General features: G+C 42.9%; 1 protein-coding gene across 12 annotated transcripts in view; it reads left to right on the top strand.

Moving 5' to 3' along the window:
- The window catches only part of RASGEF1C (RasGEF domain family member 1C), a 116,516-nt gene extending 95,112 nt beyond the window's left edge, over window positions 1–21,404 (top strand). For 8 of the 12 annotated variants that reach the window (XM_073355426.1, XM_073355428.1, XM_073355427.1 and 5 more), the window contains 8 exons: window positions 391–486; window positions 2,826–2,928; window positions 3,035–3,114; window positions 4,585–4,680; window positions 12,651–12,746; window positions 16,144–16,267; window positions 18,265–18,337; window positions 18,808–21,404. In XM_073355426.1, the coding sequence (XP_073211527.1) occupies window positions 391–486; window positions 2,826–2,928; window positions 3,035–3,114; window positions 4,585–4,680; window positions 12,651–12,746; window positions 16,144–16,267; window positions 18,265–18,337; window positions 18,808–18,832 (693 nt within the window). In that variant the 3' untranslated portion in view covers window positions 18,833–21,404. The remainder of the gene's footprint in view (window positions 1–390; window positions 487–2,825; window positions 2,929–3,034; window positions 3,115–4,584; window positions 4,681–12,650; window positions 12,747–16,143; window positions 16,268–18,264; window positions 18,338–18,807) is intronic. The other 4 variants (XM_073355434.1, XM_073355433.1, XM_073355432.1 and 1 more) reach the window with 4 other exon arrangements.
- Window positions 21,405–21,758: the final 354 nt, after the last annotated feature.

The following is a 21,758-nucleotide window of genomic DNA, read 5'->3' on the forward strand; positions in this document are numbered from 1 at the left end:
GTGTTCTGGAATGTTGGGCTTGTCTTATTTATATTGATGTTGCTCTTTAAATACTGCAGTACTATGGCTGTTAATATTCCAGTGAACAAGGATCAACATAAATTGCATTGGGGAGCATTTGTTGCAAGCAAAATGGGACTGTTCTTCATACATTTATTTGATTGGTATAAAGCAACAATCTCAGCTAAACTGCACATATCTGCCAATACCCATCCACCCACTGACTTTCTGAACTCCATCCTTAATGCATAAGCCAATGTGTGCGAGAGAGAGATTTGTTTCAAAACAGTGGCAACAATCATTCCCTTTATGTAGCATATATCTTAACAAACAAGAAATCTAAGTAAAATACAGTTATGTCATTCAGTGCTTTTCTTTTTTCCCCCCCAGTCTTGTTTCAATGAGCAAAAAAAGACTAGTAACCTTGAGGCCTATGTGAAATGGTTCAATAGACTCTGCTATCTTGTGGCAACAGAAATTTGCATGGTAAGTGAAAATGTGTGGCAGTGTTTTATCACATGCCTGATGTGCCAGTTTGAGATGGTACATTAATAAGCAATCCCAGGGATATATTTTTCATGACCCAGTTAAGTTGTTCACATACGTTTTAATAACATGCTCACAGAAGCACCCGGGTAAATTACAAACATATAGCAAAATAGAGCTGGGGTAGGGGACAGGGAGGTGGAAAAGGAGGGAGTCTGTTGATGCAGTGAGTAAAAAAAATCCATTGTGTTGAAGCTGTGAGTGTGTAGTGAGTGTGGAGTTGTGGAATAATGAACCCTGCAAGAGAAATAACCTGAATGATGCCATGAATGTCTTTTTACTCCCTTGAAAAGATTCCAGAGAAGAATGAAAAGCAAAAATTTTTTTTATCTTCTGTCTTCCGAATGCTTTTAATCTGTATGTGTCTGAATCCCAAATGAGCCTGCTCCAATCTTCCATTCATTGAGAAGAGACAAGAACTGCCGTAACCTTCTTTCTCCATTCCCCGCTCCTCTTCTTGTCTTCTCCCCCTCGAAATCCCATTCCTCCTTCTCCCTGTCACTTGACCTCTCTTGCCTCTACTCTGACCCCTTCAACTTAACCCCTCTGTCTCTTCTGGCTTATTCCCTGCACAATCCAAGCATGTCCTGGTGTCCCCCGGCCTCAAAAAATGCCCCCTTGACCCTCTCCTGTCACTCAAACTACTGCCCCATCTCCCTTCACCCTTTCATCTCTACACTCATTGAACATGCTGTCTACATCTGTTGCCTTGAGTCCTCTCCTCCGGCTATATCATGGATCTCTGCTGATCTGACTCTGCCCTCTCCAATCTCCTGAGTCTGATCTTACCCCGGTCTACAGTGTTGTCCTCGTGGCCAGATCTCATATGTCTTTTACTCCATCTGCATCTTCTTTTGACTTTTTTTCTGCCTTTGAATCTGTAAATCAGACTCTTTCCTGCAATCTTGGCCTGCCTTGGCTTTTGTGATCCTGTCTTTGTTCCCCTCCTCCCCCTCTGGCTGTTCCTGCTGCATCTCTGTTGGTGGATGGCTCACCACGCTCATTCTCCATGAAAATCTCATTGGAATCTCTCTTAGGACCTTCCTCTTCCTGTCTCTGTGCAATCTCATCCCAGTGCAAAACTGAAGAGGAGCTGAATGACAGTGACCATCAGCGTCACAGTTATCATTGTGTCATTGTTTGGGCCTTTTCACATGGTTCTTTGATGCACTGCCTATGACGGCACATGTAATCTATATTTAACGCTCGTTTAAAGTATTTTTATTTTCAATATTATTTAATTTGGATTCTGTAAATGCTTTACCTGTTTTACCTGACACAGATGCTTTACCTGTTTTAAAAATGTGGAGGACGTGTCAAGGAGGGAAGGGGAAGGGAACGCAGAACCTTTCACCCCAGGGTTGACAGGTTGAGTTGTTGGTGACTCAACATTGTTACCATCTGCTGACAGTTTGGTGACCTAGTTGAAAAGAATATGGTGATCTCAATCTAGTTACCACTAGACATGGGTCTCTAAACCCACAACCACCATCCAAATTAACTTGAATTGGCACGCTTGTGAAAAGTCTCAATAGAAGGGTCAAACTGAATGACCTATGGACTCTTGTCTCATCCTTGGATGTCGTTCTTCCAAGTCAGGGCTGAGGCAAGTGCTCAGATACTGTGGTGAAGAGTGTGATATGAAACCTAGACAGATGAGAGGAAAAACAGAAGGAAAGAAATTAGCAGGCAGAATTTGGGGTAGCTTGCACTGTTCTCGTCAGTGCTATTTCATCTGTGGATCACTCTCCACTTCTGTTACTTTTCCATCAGCAGTAAATTTACCTTCAGGATAGGAGAAAGGGTTTTTTAATACATTATGAGACAAAGCTTCCATAGAATGTAGGTGCGGTTGTTGTATAGGGGTGAAATCCTGGCCTCACTAAAGTCAATGGCGAAACTCCCATAGATTTCAGTGGAGCCAGGTGTGTAATAATTTTTTTACCTGGTAGCTTTAGAGCTATTTGGACAACTTGTCCCTGCAGTCAGTAGTCTCTAGAGGCTGGCTTTCTGCTTCAGTGCCAGGTCAATGGCTGAGTGAGCCGTGAAAGGGTTTTGGCCTCATCTGCAATGAAAGCCTTTATTCAGGAGACTGCCAGTCACAAATGTCATTAGTCAATCAAACTGCTGATACAAAATTAGTCAATAGCTGGGCTTTTTAAAAAAACTCAGCTGATAGAGCTGTAAAGATAGGATTTTCCTGGGTAGGGCACCAAAGCCTGGCATTGCCTATGATTTTGCACGTGCTTGTCACGACTATTTATTTATTTAATCTGCAGCCTGCAAAAAAGAAACAGCGAGCACAAGTCATAGAGTTCTTCATTGATGTTGCCCGAGAGTGCTTTAACATAGGGAATTTTAATTCACTGATGGCAATCATATGTAAGTATGGTAGATGCTTCAAAATAGAATTTTTCTGTTTGGCATAATTTCTGTAAAAAGCACACCTGACTCCTAACTGTTTCCCCCTCTTCTTCTTTCTTCCTAGCTGGGATGAACATGAGCCCCGTCTCCAGGTTAAAGAAGACCTGGTCAAAAGTGAAAACAGCCAAATTTTTTATTCTAGAGGTAAAAAAAAAAAAGCTTTGTTATTTGTATTAATCAAATGTATTCAGGTGCACAATACTTAGTAGAGCAGTGGTTCTCAACCAGTGGTCCGAGGCCCCCTGGGGGGCCGTGAGCAGGTTTCAGGGGGTCCACCAATCGGGACCAGTGGGGTAGACTTGCATGGGGCTGAAGCCTGAGCCCCTGGCCCGTCACCTGGGGCTGAAGCAGAAGCCTGAGCAGCTTAGCTTCACAGTGCCCTCTGTGGCATGTGGCCCTGGTTGCTACCTCTTAATGCTGGCCCTGGCTTTTATATGCAGAAAACCAGTTATTGTGGCACAGGTGGGCCGTGGAGTTTTTATAGCATGTTTCGGGGGGCCTCTGAAAGAAGAAGGTTGAGAATCCCTAGAATAGAGGATCTTCATAGACTAGGGTTCAAAGCCTCTCTGGAGAGGCACACATGATCAAGAAGGTGTAAAACAATAATGCAGAGAGCAGCTGGAGCATCTGAATTCTGCCTCCACTCACCAGGGCAGAGTAGGATGGCTTGGATGGAATGTGCCAAAAGTGGATGTAATTGGCATGAAATCCTCTCTAAAGGATCATTCATGAGCCTGATCCTGCTCTCAGTGAAGTCAGTGGCAAAACTCCCACTGCACGCGTAGTGCTCTGTGTACGGCACCCGAGCAAACCATTCCACCTCGGAGGTGGCGAAAGCAAGGCACACAGGGACACGGAGCTTTTGTGAGGGGCTATTACGGTGTCATATGGAGACGTGCCAGTGGATTACTGCAGGGATTCACCCTGATGCCTGCCAGATTCAGCCTGATATAAACCGTGCATAATATTGCACCACCTATTCAGGCATTCATCGTTTTTTTTCCATTGGGGAGCAAGAATTTGGCCTGATGTATTGTACTAATTATGTATGGCCTGTATTAATATGTACAATGATGCTGTGATATTACCCCATATATGCCACCTTGTTCAAATAGAATTGTGCTGATTTTATTATAAAAATCAAAGATAAAAACAACCACAATCTATACATGTAGATTTCTAGCTGTTTCCATGGCCAGCACTTACAGGGAATTAGGTGGAATTATGTATCTCCTGAGGATATAGGTGTGGCCTCTGCCCAGGACTTTGGAACAACCAAAGGAGAGACTGTCCTCAGAGAATCCATCTTGGGTTTTACTCTGAGCCCCTACCGAACGGACTGACTGGATTCGGGGGGTTCATTCAGTGCTAGCTGAGCTCTCCGATACTGCCACATTATGATGATCTATATTAATCTAAAATCACGTCTGGATGTCTTGGTAAATAAGCATTAAGCTACATAAACGTGACAAGAAAATGATGACGAGTTGTCCGTCCCTAGACCGTACATATTCAGATCTCCATTACTGCAACTTGGTTTTAAATTCTGATGAGAAAAAAGAATCCAAGTCCTTTCTGATCAAATACACGGCAATTGTCTTATTTTGCACTTAGCATCAGATGGACCCTACTGGTAATTTTTATAACTACAGAACTGCGTTGCGAGGGGCTGCCCACCGATCCCTCACTGCACACAGCAACAGGGAGAAGGTAGGTCTGTCCCTGTCTTGTTTATTTCTGAATGGATGGGGGACGATTAGTGCTGGTGGTTAATCACTGGAATTCTCAGTGTGCCCTTAGGGTGAACCCCACCATCACCACCAGCCCAAATCTTACGCACAAGTCTTAAATCCCACTTCAAACCTCAAAATAGTACTTAAGTCAGTGGTTTTCAAATTTTTGTACTGATGACCCCTTTCACATAGCAAACCTCTGAGTGTGACCCCCCCCCCCATAAATTAAAAACACTTTTTAATATATTTAATACCATTATAAATGCTGGATGCAAAGCGGGGTTTGGAGTGGAGGCTGACAGCTCGCGACCCCCCCATATAATAACCTCACGACCCCCTGACCGCCAGTTTGAGAACCCCTGACTTAAGTGAATCTGCAGTGGTCCATATGGCTTTTGCTGTCCCTCCTGCCCAATCATTACATACATTTCCACATCCCTTGAAAATTCACTTAGGGCTTGTCTGCAGAGGAAAACTGACCAGCTTTGAAGCAGTGTTATCTATTCCAGAATAAAGGGTCCACATGGGGGAGTTATGTCTGTGCAGGTACAGTGCAATAGTTATTATATTATTAATATTATATATTAATATAGTTATTCTGCTCTAGCTATACCAGTCAGTTTCCCTGTGTAGACAAGCCCGTCTTGTGTAGTGGCTGACTTGAGGCGGTGAGCGAAAGGTGCCTCTTCTCAAAGATGAGTGTTAGTGAACAGTAGGTGACCCTGACTTGCTCAAAGCACTGTAGGCAGGTTTGGCACTTACAGCAAACCTGGGGCCTAATTCTACCTTCAGATACCCAGATGCAACTCTGAGTTAACTCAGTGGCTCCCACTGCACTAAGTAAGAGCTGCCCCCCGGTATCTAAGAGCAGATCTCCTGTGCTGAAAGGAAAGGATGGAAGGTTTCCCTAATTTTAAATCAAACTGAATCAAAGAGAATCCCGCCGAGTTTTTAATGCTCAGTGTGCATTTGCCAGAGGAAGATACATTTGAATAACACATTCCTTGTTTGTGAGTGAATGAAACTTGAAGATAATTAATTATGAGTGTGTTGTGATTTCAGAATTATTTTCTTCTATCATCTCTTTTCAGATATGTTTATATCTGTTATGAGTGTTATGAGCTCCGTTGTATTTCTTCTGATTTTCTTTGTTTTTTCCCCATTCACTCTAATTTTTATTTTGTTAAAAGTTTTTTTTAAATGTTATGATAGCACATTGTTATAAATAGAGAAACACTCTGCGTGCAGCGAAGCAGATGCTGCAATCACAAGCATAATGTGAAATTGAATATTCATTGCTAGAGGAGCTGGGCTAGATTCTGATGTCACATCTGTGCAACTCTGATGTAACTGCACTGAAGCCAATGGAGTTGCACAAGATTTACCCTAAAATGAGGTCAGAATCTGGTCCACAGGCTGCCATTGTTGTAAGGGAAATATGCAGAGTTGTTCCGAAAAGCAATACCCGGCTGCGGGATGAGCTGATGAATTGGATATTAATGAAGAGTAGAGAAATTCCTTGAACAAGCTCTCACATGCTTCATCTAGAACCTGACATTTTGAGATCCTTATGCAATCTATTCCTCTGGTGACAGTCATATATATTCAAGCCTGCTGCTTTATTACTTTACCTTAATTCCTGTGGAAGTTCTCTGGCACATTCCTATCTATGCCTAGTTAAGACCAAGGGCCAGTAGGTTAGTAGATTGATAGGAATCTATTTTATTTGAGGAAAAAACCCACCTTCTATGTCCTTTGTGTACATAACATATTAGCTTAAGAAAGTGTTCAGGCCTAAAGCTCAGTGGCTTATCATTGCTGGATACATTAAAATCCCAGATACGGCACAGCACATAATTCAGACCCCAGATCTTCCTAATTTCATTGCTTGTTATACGCGAGCTACCTGGTCAAGGTATTTTGTTGAATTTTATCCAATGACAACAGAATGTGATCGCAGCCCATGGAAAGTGTTATAGGGTTTTCTGTCAGTCTTTTTAGCAAAGCTCACCTCTTGCAACCACAGAAACCTATTTGTTTTCAAATTGGACTTTGTTGGTAATGTTTTTTTCCCAATCACTTGCAGAATAACTATGTTTACTGCTACAGGCTGTGTATAGACCCTCTGTTCGGGAGCGGTGGGCAAAAAGTGATACGTTCTGGAGGGCACTAGATAAACAATGTCAATAGCCAAAGTGTTCCTAGATAAATAGGTCCAGGCATCAGGGCAGAGGGAGGTTTTGAGGAGGGTTTAAAAAGGAAAGGTTTATGAATTTTGATGGGCAGTTTGTCCGATGAATAGTGGATGGCATGGGAGAAAGCACAGAGGAGCCTGAGGGACAAGTGGACAAGAGAGTGGCATCACTGGGAGAGAGAGGATGGGGAGTTGACAGTTCGATATGTTAGTAGGTCTGATAGACAATGTGGGGCTCACTGGTGAAGGGTCTTAAAGGCAAAGCAACAGAGATTGATGCACTGGAGGAGAAGCCAGTGGAGGGATTCAAAGAGAAGAGAGATGTCTGCTCTGACCACGTCACCTGGGGTTGGACAGGATGAGCTGAGTCCATATACAAGCCAATCATCAATAATCCTCTTTTCTCCTTTTTATTGTCACCGATTCCTACATTATCCACTGCATCTTATTTGCCTTCTTTATACAAATGGTCTCATTGCCTTGTCCAGGATGTGGCCCTACCTAGACACCTTTGCGTTGGATTAGTTGTCTAAAAAAACATTCATTCTGGAAATGGTTGAACAAATAATAAAATCCCTACAATCTGGACTTCAGCTTACGTGATCTGTTGAGTTTGGGATTTATTTTATAGCCTTATTCTTTGCTGAATGTTAAGTGTTGAATGAAAGGTTGACACTAAATCAGAGGGTAGATTTTCAGAGCTGAGCATTTGAGATGAATAACTTAGAACCTTAATTGCATGCCTGATTTGCCTTGCAGATACTCGGGATGTCTAAGCAGGCACATGGGCTGCTCATGTTCGAGTGCACACTTGATGTGCCGTGCATTCCAAAAGAGAGCTAGCAAAAAGCAGAAATGGGCCACAGAGACCGTGACGTGGGGCAGCAGCTGCTATTGACAGGCCTGGCTGCTAATTTTTTTCTGTTTCAGCTTTGCAAATGTTTGGCAAAATCCTATCCTTGCAAACCTGCCGTGTGGAAGCAGCAATAGCAGCTGAGCAGAAGGTCCAGGGCACATTCAGACCATATCTCATGTTAGCCAGTGGTCCAGCTAGCTTGCTAGGGAATGGTAGATAGGAACACTGCCCAGCTACGGTATGAGTGTGGCTGCCTCCTGCACCCTTGTAACACAGAGGCACAAGTTTTCAAGATGAGGCAGGATCTGGGCTGTGCTTACTATTTTTCCAGGTCATTGTTCTCTCTGTGTGGTGTGTGCCAAAGATAAATAAAACCACTGTGAAAAGGATAGTGACCAACTGCCTGCTGGGGTAGGCTACCATGGATTCTGCCTTGTTTGGAGTGGTTTCCAATTTTCTGGCATTTTTGCTTGTTCCTGCTTTGCGATCAGTGCACAAGATGGCTCTCTGGTGTCTCCCTCTGACGATACCTAGGTGTATGGAATATCTTTGGCTGTTCAGTCTGTTTTAGGTATGTCTCTGGCCCCCTGAACCAGAGTATCTGAGCACCTCACAGCCTTTAATGTATTTCTCCTCACAACACTCCAGGGAGGCAGGGCAATGCTATTATCCTCATTTTAAGGTGGGGAATGGAGGCACACAAAGACTAAGTGACTTGCCCAAGGTCGCACTGGAAGCTTGTGGCGGGGCCAAGAACCGAACGTGCAACTCCCCAAACACCATTGGTGCCATGCTTTTTCTTTTTTTAAGCACTGTATTTTTCTTCTCTCGTCTCCTCCATGTGTGTCAGAAGCTAAGACCGTCTCAGTTTGCTGAGCTTTCTGCTTCTTGGCAGCTAGACAGAAGTGAAGCTAGAGGACCCAATGGCCTCCTTGGAGTGAGCTGGGATGCAGCTTGGCCACGGTTGGGGGAGGCACTCTACTGCCCGGGCATGGACGCTGCCCAGCCTCCAGCCCAGCTAACTAGGGCCCTTTGGTGCTAGCACCATCTGGCGTGGTGACATTGCCCCTTACCTTGCTTTCAGGGAGTTCTCGTGTCAGCATTCTGCCTGGCTCTTGTATGTGTGTAGTGAGGGAAAGGTGCTTCCTGCACCCTGTTGCTTCCATCCTCTCAGCGTACTCATGGAGGCTCAACCTGGAAGTTAGCCCAGAGTCTTGTTACATTGACCCAGCTATCTTCTCCCTGCGTAAATGGTTTATTTAGAGTATTTTGTATTTGCTTAGGAATGAGTAGGCTTTAAATAAAAGTATGCTAATGCAGCCCTTCAAGCTGTGACATGATACAGTGGTTAATTTCAGAGTTAATAGACATAAGCCTCCCACAGGGCAGAGTGACAGATCACGTTGCAATAAAGGGTTTGTATTCTGGGCAGAGTTCTAAGGAGCATGTTTGTGGGAAATTAACTCTGCTTAATGTATGCAGTCAGCTGACCTGTGTCATCCCCACAGTTAAGTCATTCCACAGGGAATCACCATTTTGCGTTAATGATGTTTGTCTAAATTGCTTTGAAATGTTGGACTCCGTACAGCGTAAGGCTGTGTACATTGTTGCTATCTGATACCACGGGGAAGTGCTTGTCTGATTTCCTTAACTTGGTTCCTTCTGAAGGAAGCAATTGTGTGTGTCTGTCTCTCTGTGGGCGTGTGGGTGGATTGGAAGGTTTGGGGGGAATCAAAAGGGAATGAAATGTGAATTTCTGGCTGTAGCCCAAGTTCTGTGCTAGTTAAGTGGCTGGATAATAGCCCGCCTTACAAATATAACTCTCTAGTGTATTTGCTTTCACTACAGAGATTCTGAAACTAAAACACACAGCGTGATATACTCTTATTGGGGACATTTATTGGGGTTTTTTGGTCTTTGAGCAACCATTAAAATCCTATGTGAAGAGAACTAGTGATCTCAGTCACTTCCAGATGGTGATCTAAGTGACTCACTTCAATTTCTAGTGGACGCGTTTCCAGATCACAAAAAGACTGCCACAACTGTCATTACGTGGTAGCCTCAGCAGCCTGGCCCTAGACTGAATAAGTCTCTTTCCATCAGGGCTGCTCCCTGTAGGGAAGTCTTCAGGTTCGTTGGCCAGGCATGGGACCAATCCTAAAAGCAGCGTCAACTCGCCATTTGTTGGCACTTCGTAGGATCAGGCCCAATGTGTTGGAGTTTTCAGTGCGCCCTTTCCCGTACTGTATCCATTCTATGAATCGATATAGGACTGGAGTCTCCAGGGAAACCAGTCTGACCTTCCTTTGGGAGCACTACATTTACATTCAAGAAATCCTCAATAACCTTCACAGAAAGAAACTCACAGGAAGGCATCCCTTCAGCAGCTCACTCGATGCAATACCTCAGTTAGACCAGAAAGTGGTTTCTGTTTTTATAACAAGAGCAGCATTCTGGTTTTGGGAGTCCTTGCTTACATTTCCTTTTTAGTATCTATCAAGTGCTTGCACTCCCTATTGGTGCATTGTGAAGGCTGTAGACTGGAAAATCACTGGTGACATTCTACCTTAGTTCCACTTCAGATACCACTTCAGCTGCTGTTCAGCATGAGACTGAATAACCTTTACTACTTAACTAAATGGTTCCTTCATTGTCATCAATTCCCATAGCCTTGCATTTCCTCAAAGCTATTGTACTTTCACTTAAGAGATAGTTCAGCTCATTTACTAAGTGGCCAGTAGATCCACTTGGATATTGAAACCCACATGGCGCGTTCTTATGTCCATTCACAGTGATCGAGCCCATACTCAGCTACTTAAATGGCAGATGTGGCAGCTACAAAGACATGCTCGCTAGTTTAGTACTGACTCACTGGACCAAGCCCTCTGAGTGGCCTTTCCCTAGTATGATCTGCCCACACAACAAGAGTGAAGACACAAACTTGATCTCTGGTTCTGGTGTCCTTGCTGAAAAGATGCTTGGTCACTAGCTGGTCTGCCCCATAGCTCTCAGCATTTGGGTTTGGCCCTTGTGTCATGAGAGCTCCTTATACCACCTTGAGATAGGCCCACTGCAGTCTATAACCATACCAGGATGCTCAAAGCTTCATACCAGGACCCTATTCCTAGATCCAACTTTAGAATTTGTAATGCCAGATTCTTCTCTAACCTAACTCCATTGCGTTCAGAAGATTTACACTAAAGGAGGAATTAGGCCCCTTCTATACAAAATAAAGCTAGATGATAGTGCATCATATTGGTTAGAGGGAAGGCTTTGGATCTGAGTGTGTCTTCCAGTTTGCCCCAGATGATCCCCAGTGCTTGTTTTGAGTGCTCAGAGGCCTCTTTGATTAGGTCTTTCTGATTACTACTGACATTTCTTGATGTACCAAGCGTTTAATTTCAGTATTCCAAAGGATAGCCCTTACTGAGCCTTCGCAGGAGTGTCTCTGACTTTTCATCTTCATTTCCACCAAACCAGAAATAAAATAAACACCTTTCTTTCTCCAGATCTCTTCACTGCCTCCTTTTTTCACGTGGCCTTGATAAAATTGGTGCCAGACTGGTCCTTTTGCCTTTTAGTCTATAGCTTTTCATACCAGCATCTTGGGATGAATTAGTGTTGCACCCAGGGTCCATGACGTTTTGTGATGCTGGCAGATTATGGACTCAACCAGTGGCTCTGAACCTTTCCAGACTACTGTGCCCCTTTCAGGAGTTTGATTTTTCTTGTGTACACCCAAGTTTCAACTCACCTGAAAACTACTTATTACAAATCCAGACATAAAAATACAAATGTGTCACAGCACAGTATTACTGAAAAATTGCTTGCTTTCTCATTTTTACCACAGAATATAAATATTGTACTTACATTTCAGTGTATAGTATATAGAGCAGTATAAAGTCATTGGTATGAAAATTTAGTTTGTACTGACTTCGCTAGTGCTTTTTATGTAGCCTGTTGTAAAACTAAGCAAATATCTAGATGAGTTGATGTACCCTCTGGAGGACCTCTGGGTAGCCCCAGGGGTACACGTACCCCTGGTTGAGAACCCCTGGTCAAAACACTACTTTTCTCCAATCAGGAGAAGTAAAGTGGAAGCCATAATTTTGCTGGTTGTGGATCACATCCTCAGCCAGTGTAAATCCACATTACTCCATTGTAAGTCAATGGAGTAATACTGATCTAGGCCGTCTGAAGACCTGGCCTTTTGCCATTAGTGGCAAAGCATTTTGCCAAAGGTTCAGTGTCAATCACTCTGTTTCATCTGAGTCATTAGAACTTCTGCTATTCAGATTAGAGTTTTGGCCCCTTTTGGGTTTATCTACACAAGAACGTGGCACTCTTACTCTGAAATAAGAGTGTCCGCACATGGAATTATTCAGGAGAGTAAATCCATGCAGAGACACACCCTGAGTCACAAGATTTCATTATTCCATGCTTGTTTATTTTGGTGTGATTGCTAGCATTCACCTAACTGTGTCTGTAGCAAGGGTTCTCCATCCTCATTGTATTCTTTGGATCTTGGCTATCTTTAAATTGTTGTTGGTGAATCCAATGGCTTATAAAACAACTCTGTAGACAAAAGAGTCTTATCTTTGCTCAGGAAAGTGATGCCACTGAAATATGAAGAAGGAATTGGAGCGCAGTTGTAATTATTGCTTCATTTTTTGCCCATAGTGCCCATAGAATGTTCATTTCAGTGGTGCAGCCATCCCCCAGATCGTTGAAAATACCTTTGTACCCTCCTTCCCTGGTGCTTGTCTGTCATTGTATTGCTTTATAATAGAAGAGTACATTGGGAAGTTAATCTTTTTTTTTCCCTTCTGACTGAACTTTTCTTTCCTGTAGTGAAAATACGGAGCCACAAAGATAATCGTTGTCATTCCCTTCACAGATTGTGATCCCTTTCTTCAGCCTATTGATCAAAGACATTTACTTTTTGAATGAAGGATGTGCTAATCGCCTTCCGAATGGGCACGTCAACTTTGAAGTAAGATCTGAAAATGTCTTTATCTATTCCATCCTGATAGCACTATCTGAGACCATTTGCACACGTTTCAGTGCAGTCCGACAAAGACTAGATCCTACAAAAGGAATGACCTTGTGTGATCCTCCTTGAAGGGCAAACCAATCCCAGGATTTCCTTAAAAAGAATTCATATATAGAGAGAAAAACATTCCATTCAGAGATCCAAAAAAGCAAGGAGTTTCTAATGCCGAATGAGTGGCAGATCCTAACTTGAGTCCTGTGGGTTAGCTGGCATAAATACAGTTTCAGCAGCATCAATGATTATACAAACAGTCTGGAAGGAAAGGGGAATTTTTCAAAGACAAAGGAGAAATATATTTACCATGTATCCATAGATAAGCAAGTCAGCGTACAGTGCCTGATACTTTTGTGTACAAGGACAGTAGCGTTTTCTCATTTTGTAGGTTAAGAAAATAGGGAGGTTTGCCAAAGCAGGCTTTTTAACAGGGTGGCTTGCCCATTTAAGAGATAGAGGCCAGGGGCGAGACGCCATTAGTTATGAAGTAGGCACACCTGGGCAGGGATCAATGGGTGTTTAAGAAGAGAAAACCAGAGGAAGCTGGGGCCAAGAGTGCACAAGACCTGCTATGAGCAGGAATCTCCCGCAGGACACCCTGGACCAGGGGGCAGGGTTTGGACTTGGAAGCCAGAGCTGGAGGGCTGAAGAAGGCTGAGAGCCAGGGAGAACAGACTCCAAGGGTGTAAGAAGGAGAAGACTCCAGCCAGGTAGGGCCTGGGAGTCGCCTGCCAAAGCAGGAGAAGCTCCTGATTCAGGTTGCCAACCCTCTAGAATTGTCCTGGAGTCTTCAGGAATTAAAGATGAATCCTTAATTAAAGATTATATCGTGATAAAACCTCCAAGAATACATCCAACCAAAATCGGCAACCCTACCCCTGGTAGGAAGGCCTGGGAGTCGGAAGAGAAATTTTATGTGTACCTCTAGCCTGCCTCTTGCATAATAAAAAGGCCTACCCTTACACGCCAATGAGCTGCGGTAGTCAGGGGAGGGAGAGTCTCTCTCTCTCGCTCGCTCGCTTGTTGGCACACACGTATACTCAGCCCTCCCCCACCCCGACGATGACCACGCAGGCACGCCCCACCCCCGTCTCTGAGGCTGCTCCAGGCATGCTGGAACTGACGTGCTGCCCAGGCTATCAGGGAAGAGACGCATGTCCCCCGGCAGATTTTTTTTTTTTCATTCTTCTGCATGGGGGCACAGAAAAATGCGGGTCATATGAATTCTGCGCCCCCACACCAGTGCAGAAAATCTCCCCAGGAGTAAACTTGTGTGTGTGGACTTTTGTTGGACTTTAACTTGGGATTTGAAGTTTTATTCTGAGATTATTTTATGTTAATAAACCCAGACCCAAGGAGGGGTGGCTTTGCCACAAAAAGCCTGTGTGGAGTGTATTTAAGAAGCCCTCTGAAGAGGGGGAAGCTGAGGCAGGGGCCTACAACGCAACCTCGGGCCGCAAGGGGGTGCTTGGGAGGTGGCATACCCTGTCAACCAATGGCAAACATTATGTAAATATAAGAATACAACTATATAAGGCCTCATCTGTACAGTCACCATGTTCATCAGGTAAATCTCACACATTTGGCCTGGGAATTAAAACTCATGATCTTCTGCTTGGAAGCCTTTACTGATTACAGAAAAGGAGAATTTGCATTAACCACCATTATACACAGTAGAGAGACATGTGTCCTCTCCGTAGGCCAGACACTAGATGGTAATAGTCACAAATAGTTAACTTGAGAGACAGGGTGAGGTAATAAGGAACTCCCAGCATCACAGCTAAATACAAGGTGGACCAGATTGTTCAGCATAAGTAGTTAGCACATATTGTAAGGGACCATTTAAGCTAGAATAGCCCATAACTCCTCTACAGTCATAAAACAAGAAGAGGGGGTTAGTTGTAGTGAGCCATAAATTCTACTCTGAAACCTGTCATAAATCCAGTGTCTCTGGACAGTCCATTTTTACTATAACACTGAGTTCCTTTCCCAGACTTGGAGAAGCGCTCTGTTTGGCTTGACAGCTTGTATTTCCCACCAACAGAAGTTGGTCCAGTAAAAGATATTACCTCACCCACCTTGTCTCTCTATGTCATGGGACCAACACAGCTACAACTAGACTGCATATAAATAATTGAGTAATTCTGAGTCCATACACTAGAGAGTGGTGTTGCACTAATGTGACAGGATGCTGAATGCAATGTACATGCATTCCACTTTTTAATATCGAGTTACGCATCACCCCTGCTGTATTCTTGAACTTCTGTGAAAATGCAGAGACGAAGCAGCTTCTGTACAATTGCCCTTGTATAAATAAGAAGAACATTTGCTCCATCAGCTCTCAGGTGCTTTCTGAATCTCATCTGAAAACATCTTTTCTCTTTTGCTTGCTACTCTAAGTTTCTGCCTCCCTTAGAGGCATTGTGGCAGAAAGCTTTCACCACACAGTGAGCCAAGCCTGTTGCTTGTGAGTGGTGCTTAAGGTGTTGTAAGTTAGATGACCTCTTACAGTCGGGCTCTACCTTCGCTACAAGCTAGTGATGTGATCCCCTGCTCGCAAACACATACAGTAGCTTGTGAGAGCTAGCACAAGTATAAAGAGTAGCATAGCCGTGGAAGCGTGGCTAAGCTGTGCTGAGTACATACCCACCGTTTTCAGAAGTGTTTGTACTTGGCACAGCTAGGCCATGCCTTCGCAGCTACGCTAGCTCTCATCGAGCATCTGCAAGGAGGTGAATGCAAGCAGGGGAATTATGCTCCTAGCTTGCAATGTAGATGCAGCTTAACTCAGAACACCGTGGGCATCCTTGTGCCTCGGTAGAACAAGTGTAAGGATTGGAAAGGGTGCCTGTGATAGTCTGGGAGGTCTAATTTACATCGATTTACACACGCCATTTTTGATCTAATGCATTTGTCGTTTCTATCATATATTGCATGAAGCCTTATATGATATATTCCTGTAAAGCATTTTGTACAAAGCAGTATTCTAAATTTCTGAGATGTAATAAACTTGGGACTCATCCCAGAATGGCACTGAGTTTTATGCCATCCATTCTGGAGCAAACCCTATGTATGGAAACCGTAATTTCTACTTGAGAGTAGAGCAGGATTTCATGTGAAGATGGAATATAGGGTACCCCAGCCCTGCTTCTTCCCCTTTCAGCACAGTATGGAAACCAAGGAGCAGTCTTATTCAGAAAATGCTCCCTTCTGAATTTCATGGGGTTCCTTTGCAAATGCATATCCGTGCAGTTTGCATTAGGAAATCTGCAGCCTCTGCCCAGTTGTGATCCTTTCGGCAATATGATGTTCTTGTGCTAAATGGACTTTATCATATTTGCAGAAATTCCTGGAACTGGCTAAACAAGTAGGCGAGTTTATAACATGGAAGCAAGTGGAATGCCCATTTGAACAAGACCATAACATCATCCACTACTTGCATACAGCTCCCATCTTTACTGAAGATGGTAAGAAATCCATATATATTTTTAACCATTCAAAATAATATAAATGTGACTGTCTCTCCATCACCACTGATAAAACCCTTATCTGTGCTCTGGTGATCTCTCACTTTGACTACAAGCTGCTTCTTTCTAGCCTCTTAACTTGCTCCTCACCACTCTATCCAGCGTGCTACTGTGAAAATGACATTCTGGCCCATTAAGTCATTGTTGTACCATTTTTCCACCACGTCTCCACCTGTAGTAAGTCACCGGGATGGTACTGCTTCTCAGCCAAGGAATGAGGCTGAGCAGTCACATCAGGAACTATCATGAATGTCAATCATCCTCTAGCCAAAAGCACTTCTGGGACTGAGGTCAGGGCTACCTTTCCCTACCAATCAACAATTTCAGCTCTCCAATCAGAAGATCTCCAGAGCCCCAGGCTGTGGGAGTCCAACTCACATCCCTTGCTCGAATGAGGATACACTTTATTTTGTTTTTTAAGTATTTTAAGACAAATCTTCCATAGTAAGTACTTTAAAATATGACCAAATTCATTTTCCGAAATTAGTCCCTGTCCCATCTCTCTTCCCCGTCTCCTCTCTTACCCTTTCCATTTTGGAATCTAGGTTGTCACACTGCTTCATTTCATATGGAATTATTTCATTCTTATCCTGTTACATCATGTCAGACATATCAAGTGACAGCAGCTACATTCCCATAAGCTAGGCTGCATTTGGGTTTATTTTTTCTTTTGATTCTATGGGCAGTTTTCTACAACCATCCAAATTAATCACACCAGTCAGTTGTTACTTCATAGGCCACATCAGAAGTCAAAATACAGCTAGGAAAATTAAGCTCCAATCCCATGAGGAATGACTGCCAAAAAGGAATAATTAAAGTGATTAAAGCAATATGTATGGCAAGGAGGGGGAATGGGGGCTTCAGGTGCTGCTTAGGGTACTATGTGTCGGTGGTTGTAGATATCTCAGAAGGGCTGTTTTCAGGCTGCATGGTGACCTCAACTCCCTAATTGCTTGCAGACCCTCTCCCCCACATAAAGGGTCATATTCATGCCCGCTTCATGAGATGCCCTCAGTAGAAGCCAGGCTACAGCTGGCCTCCCTGACTGCCAAAGGTAAAGTGGGGAGCAGAAAGACCCACCATGAATAAAAGAGAGAGAGCGCTGACTGGTCAAGTAAAACAAATAAGCTCTCCATGCCACAGTACAGAGTAATAGTGGGCTAACTCTTGAATATTAAAACATTCATTGAATTATATCACAGAATAAAAGACAAAGGTGACTGTGGCATTACAGAATAAAGCATAACTAAACAGTGGAATGCAAAAGTGTCCATGAATGCAAATTATGACCTACTTATAAAAGTCCATAAAGCAAGCTAGATGGTAACACACTACCAGCTCACACAGATGGGATCTTTAATGCGTACCCTTATTTTTGCACTATATAACGCATCCTGTAGTTTAGGGATCTTCAAAAAAGGTCTGTAAACGTAGACCAGTTTATACGATTATATATGTCATGAGGGTGTCATTTCTGTGTTGCGTTTTCTCGCTCTGGCTGCTGTACGTTCATTCTTACCTAGTGTGCTATTGGTTTAACATGCCGTCTCTTAAGGAATCTGAAGAGGTTGCAGATGAAAATGGCGGGTGGGGGAGGAATTAAATTCAGTGTTAAATTATGTGAATTTAATTTAATATAGGAGACTGGGGTCTTGTCTCTTCAGCTGTCAGTCCTTTGATTTTTTACTTTTTGATAAAGCACTGGGGCCGCTTTTTCAAAGGCGCAAATGGGATTTTGGCACCCAGGGCTTTCAGTGAGAGTTAGGCACTTAACCGCTCTTGATTTTTAAAAACATTCTGCTTATTGTGTGATACAGTAGTGACAATAGATGAGGAAGATAACGTGTACCAGCAAAACTCACAGTGAATGACTGTAGTTTGAGGAAGCAAAGGGATTTGGGGTTCCTGATGATATTTGAATAACAATTTTTTATTAGGTTTGTATCTGGCTTCCTATGAAAGTGAAAGCCCGGAGAACCAGATTGAAAAAGAGAGATGGAAATCCTTGAGGTAGGAGTTCATTTTATAAAACCATAATTACAATACATGCACTACATTGATAGTCAAGAATTAAACTTGACTGAAGTTTGAAAATTTCTTAATTGGATTGGCATCAAATATGTGTCTTGTTGATTGTGCTGAAGGTGTTCTCAGCTTAAGGCCCTAGTCTGCAAAGCTGTAACTGGACTGATAAAATAATAGTCCTAATATAAATTATACATTGTAAATAAAAAGGGCCCACGTCTTGTTTAGACTTCTCTGGCTGTGTAAAGGTGCCTGGGAGTGGCTATAAAACACTGCCAGAGTGTCATTTATATCCACCTTAAGGCTCCTTCATACTGCTGGACTAATGTAAACAGGCTTTAGTGTAAATGAAAATAAAGCCTCACCGATAATTCTGAATGAGCCAAAACCAAAAAGCACTAATTATGCATGCTTCTTTGTTTCATCTTCATTATTGTAATGTTTCATATTTGCAGGTCTACTATTTTAGGAAAGACTTGAAGACTCAGATTATTGCAGTACGACAAGAAAAAAATCAGCAAAAATATTTTGCACTACTGATTCCAAAGATGCCTATTTGGGATTTAGTTTTTATTTTTCTTCCTTTTTATTTTTGGACTGCTTAATGTGATGAACTGGATTCATCCATTGAAATTAACAGAATTGACTTACCATATGCACAGTTATGCTTTTCTAATTACTCAAGAGAGGAAGGACAACAGATAGTTTTGGGATGGCCACAAATTATGTCAGTATCACTGTAACCTTGTCTCAGAAGGAAACAAAACAAGAGCACGGAGAGTCATGGTGCTGCAACAGAGAATGGTCGTCAATGGAAAACTAAAGATGCAGTGTGCACATTTCAGAAGCAGGTGCTTCAAACAGCAGCGCCCTAAATCCTTTCTGAGTATAGTAAAATCAAATTTTGTCAAATGCAACAGCAATCTGGTTAATTGCTAAGGAAGGAAAGAAGGATTTTATTTTACGTCAGCAGCCTCCTGCCTTGTTGAACAATGCACTGACTTCAGCGGAGATAAGCTGCCCATGGATAAAAACTCACGTAAACCACATCTGCATGAAAAGTCATGCAAACCCCATGAATTTTTACATAGAATGATTTGAACTGTGAAAATTAGTTATTTCTTCTTTCTCCAATTGTTCTTGCCTTTCTTACTGTGAATCTTGGCAGACTTCTCTGGGGCGTGAACTAAAGATGAGACAAAATACAGATGTCCTGCTTACACTGAAAGCTGTGGGAAGCAAATGGCTCCAAGTCCTACTTACCTCTGTTTAAACTATTCCTTAATTCTGTTGATGCTGAGAGCGGTGTTTTTAAGGCGCCTTACCTTATTGGCAGGTGATAGAAGGTGATTGTGTGAGGAAACTCATTGGGTTTGTTCTGTCTCCTCACTTTAGCTTTGGTTCCAGTGCAACACGATATTAGGACACAGGGAGCGGAGCGGGGCAGGGGAGGAAGAGCAGCCTAGATTTTTGGACTCAGCAGTGCATTTGAGAGATGAAGAGGTTTCCCTCTGTGTGCCAATGCACTAGAGTAAAGACTTAGCAACGCCCCATTTTTACTCTGACTTTTTATGTGCTGGACTGTGCTCACCACTTCCTTTCCCTGGAGATGTTTGCTTTTCGGAGCGGGGACCGCATCTGCCTTTGTGTTTGCAGAAACCAAGGTGCTATTGTAATATAAACATGAAATGACTGCAAATGAATTGGGCTTAGACCAGGTGCAAACCAGAACTCTAAAACTAGAGCAAAGCAAACTAGAGGACTTCACTTGTTTCACTTCCATGAGCAGTCCCACAGTACTGTTTGTGAGCATAAGGACATAAAGATAGGCAGGGGTCAGGTTCGAAAAAAGAACCACGCAAAAGCATAACGGAAATAAAAAATGCCACGTGCTACTGAACTCCTCCTCCTTTAATTACAGGCTTAGTGTTGGCATTTTAGCTGTCCCAGTCTGTTTTTCTGACCAGCATAACGCGTTCAGTTCTACATTGAAGTCAATGGTAACTTCCCCCAGTAAAGAGCGAAGAATCATGTGCATAACTTATCAGAACTGCTGTTGGGGTTAAAAAACAAACAAACAAGGCTCATGAGAAAGTTGGCTGGGTCTGTGTATGGCTTTAGCCAGAAAGGTTATAGCCATCACTTCCCACTGCTGTCCTCGCTATAGTAACCTGTACCTGAGTGTGTTGCAAGGTCCTCCCTTGTTGGCCTCCCCTTGAAGGCACTCAGAAGCTTCATCTGGTATAGGGTGCAACTGCCTGTTTGAATTGTTATCCATAGGGTATATATTGCACTTATTCCCACAATGCTACATTGGCTTCTGGGGTGCAATTCAGGGCGTTGATTTTGATCAATTAAAGGCCTGTAGGATATTGGTTATGGCCACCTGAGAGACCACCACTCTCCTGTGCTCTGTCATGAGGTTTGAGGTCGGCTGGGCTACTTTTCTAATAGTTCCTGGATCTAAATACGTAGAGCTAGAGGCAGGGCATTCTCAGTGGTGGGACCATGGTTCTCCCTTTCCTTTTTGTCTGTCAGAGATTGAGTTTGCTGTAGAGTTCCTCTGTTTACTCAAGCTTTTGCCCAAAGCGGCTAATTGCAGGGTGGATGCAGAATCATTTCAGCCTGGGAACCAGTGTTATTTTGATGCTGTTAATAGGTTTTTTGTATGTGAGTGTAAAAATAGTCAATAGGCGTATTTTACAAGTCAAAATTTAGAAATGACAGCTACTGAAATGGAACCAGTTCCAAAACGATGACATTAGAAACCTGTTAAATTCCAATCAAATCCAGGGCAGTATTCATAGACCTATTCATAACAATTCTAAGGCTTATGTGTACTCTCTGAGTGGTCATTTTCCTTACTGTATATATCTTTATAGCAGGCATATTATGACTTCATTGTGCTAAAGGTCTCCTTTTATTGTCTGGAACTGCAGCATTGCTCGATCTGCTTTTTAAAGTGACAGGTTTCAGAGTAACAGCCGTGTTAGTCTGTATTCGCAAAAAGAAAAGGAGTACTTGTGGCACCTTAGAGACTAACCAATTTATTTGAGCATAAGCTTTCGTGAGCTACAGCTCATTTCATCGGATGCATACTGTGGAAAGTGTAGAAGATCTTATTATATACACACAAAGCATGAAAAAATACCTCCTCCCACCCCACTCTCCTGCTGCTAATAGCTTATCTAAAGTGATCACTCTCCTTACAATGTGTATGATAATCAAGTTGGGCCATTTCCAGCACAAATCCAGGATGTGCTGGAAATGGCCCAACTTGATTATCATACACATTGTAAGGAGAGTGATCACTTTAGATAAGCTATTAGCAGCAGGAGAGTGGGGTGGGAGGAGGTATTTTTTCATGCTTTGTGTGTATATAATAAGATCTTCTACACTTTCCACA

This window comes from Lepidochelys kempii, chromosome 8 (genome assembly GCF_965140265.1).
Source record: "Lepidochelys kempii isolate rLepKem1 chromosome 8, rLepKem1.hap2, whole genome shotgun sequence".
Lineage (NCBI taxonomy): Eukaryota > Metazoa > Chordata > Testudines > Cheloniidae > Lepidochelys > Lepidochelys kempii.